This window comes from Lycorma delicatula, chromosome 9 (genome assembly GCF_047948215.1).
Source record: "Lycorma delicatula isolate Av1 chromosome 9, ASM4794821v1, whole genome shotgun sequence".
NCBI lineage: Eukaryota > Metazoa > Arthropoda > Insecta > Hemiptera > Fulgoridae > Lycorma > Lycorma delicatula.
Window position 1 is genome coordinate 108,668,312 of NC_134463.1, and position 9,818 is coordinate 108,678,129.

The window sequence follows — 9,818 nt, forward strand, 5'->3', positions numbered from 1 at the left end:
ATTTATAATGTGAAATTAATTTTACTTGTAAAAATGTTTTTTTCTGAAAAACTTAATTTTTTTTTATTCAAAATTTTCATTAATTAATTTTAATAATAATAAATTATATAATTTTAATTAATCTTAATTTAAGTTATGATTACCAATCTTAATTTGAAGATTAATTCTTTCTTTTTAAGATTAATTCTTCACTTTATTCTGAACATTTTGATATTAATATGTTATATTTAATATGAATAATACATTCAAAGATCTGTTTTTAAAGCTAGCCAGTTAATGCATTACTGTTAACATTAAGTTGCCAAAACTAAGGTTAATTTTAATGGTTTGAAAGTACATAGTGTTTTTTTCTAAGTAATACTTCATGGAAATCGATTTAGAATTGTATATCTGGATATTTCACTGTTACAATTTGCCTAGTTAAAATTTCTGAATTGTTCAAAGTTTCACAATATTTAAAATTATTATTAGTTTGTTATTTAATTATTTATCTATCATTTGTTATATTTTTAAATTTACTTTTTGTATTTTGATGTGGTTTTCTCGTTTTTCAATAGGCTTGGCAAGACAACTGTTACCACCAACATTGGGTCCTGGCTACATGATTGCTCCTAATCCCATGTTACCTCCTGGAATGATGGGACCACCACATGTAGGTCCACCAGGACAGATGCATAGTTTGCCTCCGGCACCGGGTACACAACCAATTGGCCAACAACCGCAAATGCATCCACAGTTAGGTAGTCAAGGTCTTCCAGCTCCACCTTTGAGTCAGGGTCAACATATGCCACCAAATATGGGACAGCCACCTCCATCGCAAATGAGTCATATGCCACAAACACAACCTCCATTAAGTCAAGGGCATCCCCCTATGAGTTTAAATACAACTCAAGTCTCCATCGCACCTACTAACCAGAGTTCAGCAATGATTACAGCCCCAAGTAGTCAAAATGCTCAAATTTTGCCTCCACCAACTAGTCAAAACGCATCGATGATGCCCCCTGCACCGCCAAGTCAGAGCGCACCAATGTTACAGACTTCAACCAGTCAGAATCCACAAATTATACCGAATTCAACTACTCAAACTGCACAACCACATATGGTAGCTGGAGCACCACCCATGATGATGCCACCCCATTTAACAATGCAACCACTTCCACAAACATTCCAGCCTCAACCTCCTCCACAAGTACAGCCTCCTCCTCAACAACAACCCCCATCTCCTCAGTTACAAGAAAATCAGAATAAACCGCCAGAAACTGCAGAACTTATTAGTTTTGATTAAAAATAATATTATTTTAATTCATTAATTTTATCTAATGTTATATTTTATGGATTTATGAGAGAATTATAATAGCTTGTGCAATATGTAATACACCTCACTTCTTCTCGTAATATAATGCACAATGTATATTTATTTTTTTGTTTATGTATTTATGTGGAATTTTATAAAACATTTATATTCTATATCACAGTTTGTTAATATATTATGTTTTTATTTGTGATGATATATAACAATTATTAAATAGTAGAAACTGTATATTTATTATAATTTCTTATGTATTTTTTAAGCTATTAGTATTTATTTCTAATAAAATGTTATTTATATCCATGAAAAATGAAGTAGCTCATTTTAAATATTAGATATTAGTAATTTCTTTCAGATAGAGCAGAGCATTGTTAAAAGGAATTCTTTTTTCCTTTTAACTCCTTTGACTCTTCATCACCTAATTCCAAAAAAACAAAAACAATATGAACCCAATGTTTTAGTTTCATTTTTTATTCAAATTATGTTTGTTTATTATTAGTTATTGTTTTCTGCTTAAGAATATTCAATAGGTGCAAATAATATCTGATAAAAAGCCTTTAATTTTTTTTTTTCATTAAATTTGATACTCGGATCTAAAATCAACATTTTAAATGATGTTATTAACATAACATTACATTATTCATTTTTTTTTTAATTTAAAAAAATTTTTGTTATATATATTTTTTTTCTTAGACTTCAACCCATCCAGCCCACAATATACACTGAAAAAAAAAGAAGAAAATACATAAAGCAATTTTCTTAACTTTTTTTTTGAGGTACAACTTGTTTCATTTTTCTTAAAAATGTTCGATTTTGTCCTAAACACAAGTGTTTTTTCACCATTTAGTGAGTCTATGTAAATTAGCCTAACTTGAGTTCCTATCCTAACACTTGTAACTAATCCTATACTTAGTTTCTAATTACATGTAAAAATATGTTTTTGAATGAAAGATTTTGAAACATTGTGGGACATGAAGAGGAATTTGAAATTTCTTCCACTGCCACATGGTTTCAGTTCTTTTCTTTTGTTTTGCGCAAACAAAACATCTTTTTGTTGGATTTGGTTTTTTAGCAGTAGCAGGAATTGTTTCAACAAAATGAGCCCACTGTTTTTTTCTCTAGGCGTACAGGTGTTGCGCCACTGGATGGTCTACCTCGAGTTTCATACACTGGGCGAGTTGTCCATGCAATAATTGAGTCACAAATAGTAATGATGATAATGAGTCAAACAAAAATCACTTATTGTATAAAGTTTACTAGTATCTTTTCTAGTTATTTTTTTCCATAATTTATAGGCATTATAGCCACATCAAACGTGTAGAAAAATATTTTTCTGTAGCTTTTGGCATAGCACCTCATTAGAGAAAAACATGACAAAACTTGGTGATGTTTACCCACACCTCTCATTCCCAAGGTATAATCAATTACACACTACAGCTTGACAACTGGAATAATTTCAACTTGATTTCTAACTCTTTTTCTTCTAATAACTCCAATAGCAATCATATTTGGTTTTGAATGTTTGATGGTTATAACTAAAACTTGTTTTTTTATCTTGCCATTTTACACATGAAATGCTTTCAGCACTTTGATAATCACACTCTCATGGGAAGCCGCTGAGGAGCAAATTTGGTCGGCATATTTTTTCTATCATGCCTAACACTCCCTACAGCATAGGTATTGTTTACCAATAATTTTTATAAAGGTTTGGTGAGCTATACCAGTTGTCTTAAAAAATGAATAACTTATTTTAGTTAATCCTTTGAAAGTTCTAACACTATAGCTTTACTAGCCAGCATTTCATTACATTCATCTTGCCTACAATATACTGAAAATTTCCAGCAGTAGCTGGATTCTGATTCATTCAATTTATAAAATTTGATACCAAAACGTGCTTTCCTAGCCTTGTTGAATTGGATATTGCATAGTCTACTTCTACATTTCATAAGGCTTTCGTCGATACATACTGTTTCTTTGGGGTATAAATATTCTGGAATTTTATATTAAAATATTCTATGATGGGTCTAATATTTTTTAGCCTATCGACATCATGTGCAAAATGTAGGTATTTGCTAACTGATACAAAGCGTTTGTATGGCATTATTTCCTTGTATGTAGGAGTGTGCATTATAGCTCATTTAGATCAATAATGTTGCAATTTCGACTTAGGATTTTGCAACATTAATATAATTAGGGCAAAATAATTTTTTAGCTTGTCCACTATAACATCAAACCACTGATAAATATTGTCATTTCTTACAAGGTTAGGCCTATGTTCATTTGCATGCCTGTTAGTATCACCGAAGCAATAATTTTGTAGAAATCATCAATCAAAATTTAATTTAGAATCAATACTTCACACAATTTTTAGAAATAATCTTATCCATGACATCTACATCAATCCCTGGTTCACCAGTTAACAGAATTACTTTTACATTAGTTTCTGCATTTTTCCATTTCCAAGGAACTGCTTTCTTCTTACTACTGCTTTATTTATTCTTACTACTACTACTACTACTATGATGATAGTAAAGTACTTCCAACAGTAGTTGGATGTGCTCTGAACATTTTCACTGCCGCTTGATTCATCTTCATCTGTCACTCCATGCACCAGATTATCTTCATCATTATCATTGTCACCTTCTAAAAGTAATTCCTCAATGTGAAAATGTGATAAATATAGAGACATTTTTCTGCAAAAAAGAAATCAGAATATAAACTGTAACACGAATATGAGGTTAGCTAACAACACCGTAATCGAACCAAATACATGAATGTCGTTTTGACGATTTCAACAGGTTGGCCAATATTTATGGCCATGGTTTTGTTTTAAAAAAAATGATTACTTTATCTAAATTTATTATTAATATATAAATAAATAAAAATAAATTTATATTATAGCTGAAATATGACAATACGATGTAAAAAATGAAAAATCTTTTCTCAGGTTTACGCCTTTATTTTGTTCCATACAATGAAGATTAGACTTCCACTGTCATCGATGAAAGCATGAACAATTTTGAGTGTATTATTCCTTATAAAACATACAGCGAACGATACACATCAAAAGGGCAGATGGCTAGGCACCATTATGGTATGGCAAGTAGTGCTTGTCAAAGTGTTGTAAGGTCATGTCATCTTCTGATGAGGTAGAACTTGTCAAAGGGGCAGATTGGGTTAATCAAAAATGATTACAATCATAAAGGTTTTTATCAAACTTCATATTTTCTAAATTATATCCACTATAAATGTATTTCACTTTGGTAAAGCCAAAAAGTAAAAAATTTTATTTCCCACAGTATATATTACATTGTGTTTTCTATACCAGATACCTAATAATTACTAATCTACTAAGGTTAAGTATACATACAGAAGTTGCTAAGTGACATATTTTAGAATAACAACTACATGCTAACAATTAACAATAAAAAACTAGAGAACTATAGAAAAAACTGACACTAGTTGGTCTTACAAAATATACCTAAACATCCAATTTAAGAAGCAATTGTAGAAAGCAACTACTAGAAAGTAAATGTCACAACTGGTTTCTATGAAATATACCTAATGATTTTTTTTTATATGTGCGACTTCAAAAAAAATTAAAATAGTTTTTGTAGGAACTATTTATCTTACTCATTTACTCCTGTTGTAATTCTTAAAAATAACTGCCATTTTGATTTTTCAAGAATAATACACACAGCAGACATTGGTTGTCAAAACAAATTATTTCACCTTTTTTGATTAAAACTGAGTTAGCATTTAGTAAAGAACAAACAAAACATTAAGATATTAGAAGTATAACCTTCCTTGCCAAGTCACAATCAAGTAAAATAAAAGTGGCTTCAGTAGGTTTGATAAGACAGTTAGCATCTTTGATGTGCATGCAAGGTAGTACCAAATGATGTTAATGAAAAAGCAGGTATTACCTTGAAAATTCTACTTGCCTCTCTACAACTAATAACATTTTTGCCTTTTATTCTGGATTCAAATCTTGGTTAGACTTTATATTTTCACTGCTACATATTCTTCTCATTTGTCACCTTATCGTAGGTAACTAATCAGTTTTGTTCATTAACTAAACTTTTAGTATTAATTAACACCAACATGAACTACAAAAGTCCAGAACTGCAAAGAAAAAATATTAAAAAAATAATGAACTAATGTGGGAGATTATGATAATTAGAATGAACGAAAAATACAAAGGAGAGAAATAAAAAATAAATATAGTGGTAAAAAAACAGTTTTATAAAATTTTTGGTGGTAGATTAAAAAACAGTTTCACAACCTGTTATTTTTTTTTCTCTTTTAAATATGAGATCTCATAATAATCACTATACTTAATTATGGTTTCTATTAGTGAGGGTCTAAATTATTTATTCATTAGATTTATTTTACCTGTGGCACAGAAACTAAAGAGAACAAAGCATTACCAACACTTTACTGCAAACATGCCATTCCACAGTGAAAATATATTCAGATTAACATAAGACAAAATACATATTTTTATTAGCATTCTTGCAGTTTTAGAAAGCCAAAATATTCCTTTACAATGTATATACAATTTGATATTAATCCTCTCATGAATTCTTTTTTAGAATTAATTTTTTTTTTTTCTAGGATATTTAACCTTTAAATATTTTCATTGGTAGAATTAAACTTCAAATAGCAGCAGACTTTTGTTAATTATGGATTATACTTGTTAGGAATCATAATTTTAATATTTCAGAATTACCATGTAATAAATGAAAACTTGTCTTGATCAATGACTTGTTACAGTTCACATTAATGTGCATTGTTATTTCTGTATTTGTATTTTTTTAGTTTACTTTACTGCTGTTTCCTGTTTAAAATATTAGGAACTTTTTATAGTGATTTTTCCATACATAGTTTGCATTTAAAAGATAGTCTTTTATAGTTATATATGGATGAACATATTGTTAAAAAAAAAATGTAAGCAAACAGATATTTATACATATTACGTATTTTATAAATTTCATTTCAATTAGAAAAAAACAGCTGAAAAAAAAATCAAAATTGAATTTAATGTAAGTTGAATGTGGATATGATTTCATTGTTACTGAATCGCTTTACTTTAATGCTTTTTAGTCATTTCTTTTAGGAAACTAGTAGCGTTTCAGTAATTTTTTAAGATTATAATTTTCTTGATTTGTTATCAATGTAGATGAGATAATTTTTAATTTTCAAGGAAAAAATCAAGTCCATCCAAATTAAAGATGTATATTTTTTTAGAATATCAAATTTAAAAAAAATTTTTTTTAATAATGATTGTAAGATATATTATAAGAAATGATTGCAAGTATTTTTCTTTTCTATAATATTTTAGATTGTCTGTATGTAATGATGAAATTAATTAGGTGTTTTTTCAGTTGCATCATAATTTGTTTTAATTTTGTTTTTGTAACATTTTTTTAGAAAATATAAAACTAATTTTACATAATTAATTTACTTAGTATGTATCTAAAATTATCAATTCAGCCTGTGTTATTTTATGTTCCTGGGATGATTCTCAGCATAATTTCATAATCCTGATTTGCCAGATTAAAAATAAATTATGCATAATTGATAGATATTTATATTAATTTTTATAAAGTTGATATTATTTTTACTCTTATTATTTTAAGTTATACGAGTATATTTGAATACAATTAAGAGATTAGTTTAAAAATTAAGTAAATAAATTAAAAAAAAAGATAATAATTTTTATTAAAAGACCATGTTTTAAACCAACTAATTCTTTTAAGTTTTACTTTATTATTATATAAAGTTGGTTATTGTTAACAAATAACGTGCAATACTTTATGGTAAATTGATACAGCCATTTCTCATAGCCCAATTCTCAAACCCTCCTATTCATAATGGTTCCCCTCATGTAAAATTCTCAACTTATCTCTTCATGTAAGTTTGAGTTGTCCTGTTATTCCATGCCTGGAAAGAACCCATTCCATATCCTCAATGAAAATCTTTACTCATTCAAACGTGTTGTGTGCCCATACCATTGCAGTTGTCTTCTTTCCACCACATAAGTAACATTTTCAGAGACATCCTTCTTCACTCTAAATCCTATCCATTCTTGTCACCTTGCAACTAACAAAAAGAAAATAAAAGAAAACTGTCTATGTACAAAAGACATTATTAATTTGGGATTGTTAAGAGATTACATTATGGTTCTTGAGGAGACTTTATCAGTGGATTATAGTTTATGGTGGTTGGAGGTCTATATGATATATTTATATCACCTAATCCTATCTTAATTGGTGAAATATGTTTAATTCTATAACAAAACATTGCATTAATATTTTATTTTTTTCCTAATCATTTGAAACTTTATTGTTGCATCATTATGAGAAGATAAAAATTATATTTTTGATAATTTTACCATGAGCCTTAAATAAAATAATTTTAGTTGATAAAATAAGTACTTACCACAGTTACCATTGTAGATAACTTAACAAATCGTTAGACATTTTTCAAAAACATTGTTATAGTCTGATCTATCTTCCAATTAGTATAATCTCATGTAATTGAATTTGGTTTTCGTGCAATTTTATTTGTTTAATCATTTTTCTTCTTCGAAGCCTTTGTAAAGGTCAGGTATTTGTATTAACTTTCACTTAACATTCCATAATAATGTTACTTCTGTTCTCCTTATGTCCCATATCATTCCAAATATTTTTTTCTTGTAAGTGATTGGTTAATTAATGTTTGAATATAATTTTCAGTTTCTCATTCTGTATTATCATGTACTGGTTGCTGCTGTTTTTTAACAATGGAATATTATATATTTGTTTTAATACTTTTATCTTAAGATTGATTGACTAACCATATGCATCATTGCTGTTAACATTTATTTTGTACTGCTTGGTTTGTAATATAGGTAAAATATTTTTGCAGTTTGAATAGTTTAAACAAAGCAAATAAATCTTCTCCAGTTTCATGCTTTCAGTACCCATAACATTGTGTTTACCTTCTTGAGCCATCCGTATGAATCAACCCTGCTAGCTCCTTGTCGTTAGCAACCCTCTCTCAGTCAGGTATCCTGATACTACCCCTGGTTCAGTTTGAGATCCCACATGTATCTTTACAGCATTAACAGTCACACCTGTAACCTATGTATCCTTGTATTTAACCAACATATGTAATTTATATGTATAAAGCAAGGCCAATATATGTATTAGCATTTTGTTTGTGAATTAAATCATCTTTTTTTACAAAAATAAATAATTCTAATCTAGATATTTTATTATATTGTGCAGATAGAAGGTGAGGTGAAGTTTATTTATCTCTGTGTTTATTCATTTATTTATAAATTTTCAGTTGGGATAAAAGTTTTGTAGAAAAAATATAAACCTGTAGCCTTTATCGCTTTTTTAAAGGGTTGCTGTAAAATGATATTAACGTTGCAAGATTGTTGCTCAGACATTGATATTGTATAAGAAATCATATTGTTTAATTGAGCTATCGTTTATTATTAATATTTTATTTATAAAAAATATTTATAATTGAAAAAAAAGGATTATACAAAAATAAATAAAGTATTATGATGTGGTTGTTTTTTATTTAATTATTTTTATTGTTATATTCAATAGTTGTTTGGCCTGAGAAGAATTGATCTACTTCTTTAATTTCAGAAAAAAGAGGTTCTCAGCTAACCCAATTTTTTCTTTTGTAAAAAAAGTTTCTCTGATGTAAGTTTGTTCAATATAAACAAAAAACTTTTGGAAAATTTATGTGGTGATGTTGATAATTAGAAGATAATTTTTGTTTGTTTGTTGCCATCATAACTTAGTACTGGATTATCATCATGATATAAATACAGCTTGAAGTTATTCTAATGTATTCTCATAAAAAGCTTCTTCAAAATGAACAGTTGAAAAATATGAGATAAAAAATCTGATGTGGACACCCTTGTACGCCTGTTAAATTACATATACACCTTTTTTTTTTTTTTTTTTTAAATGAAAACTACAAAAAATTTTATTTCATTAATAGTTTCCAATATTCACAGTTTTTTTGTTTTTTTTTTTATTGTTATTGAATTATTATTTATTGTAACATTTTTTTTTACAACCTGAGGATAATAATTATTAATAAATCAATATATTTAAATTTAAAAAAAAAGAGATGAAGCTGGATTTGAATCAATGTGCCTTCCCCTTGTAAGATGCAAATATTTCATTAATTAAATTTTATTTGGCTATAACTCTGGAACCAATGAAAATAAGTTCCACTTATGATATATTGTTGAAAAGCTCTCAATGAGGGCTGTTACTGCAGTCAAAATTGTTTGGAATTTGGGCTTTTTTGGACACTTTTGGTCTAGTCGATTACAATCAAAAGGGGAGGTGCACAACTAGATGTTACAACAGTTCTAAATCCAACATTTCAACATCCTACAGCTAATTATTTTTGAGTTATGCAAGATACATACTTATGTACCATCATCACGCTGAAACTAGTTAAAATGGATTCAGGGATGGTCAAAATGAAT

General features: G+C 28.1%; 1 protein-coding gene across 2 annotated transcripts in view; it reads left to right on the forward strand.

Annotated features, from left to right (window-relative positions):
- Positions 1-8,871, forward strand: part of Hrs (Hepatocyte growth factor regulated tyrosine kinase substrate) — a 58,805-nt gene extending 49,934 nt beyond the window's left edge. For both annotated transcript variants that reach the window (XM_075375879.1, XM_075375880.1), the window contains one exon: positions 558-8,871. In XM_075375879.1, coding sequence (XP_075231994.1) covers positions 558-1,285 — 728 coding nt within the window. In that variant the 3' untranslated portion in view covers positions 1,286-8,871. The remainder of the gene's footprint in view (positions 1-557) is intronic.
- Positions 8,872-9,818: the final 947 nt, after the last annotated feature.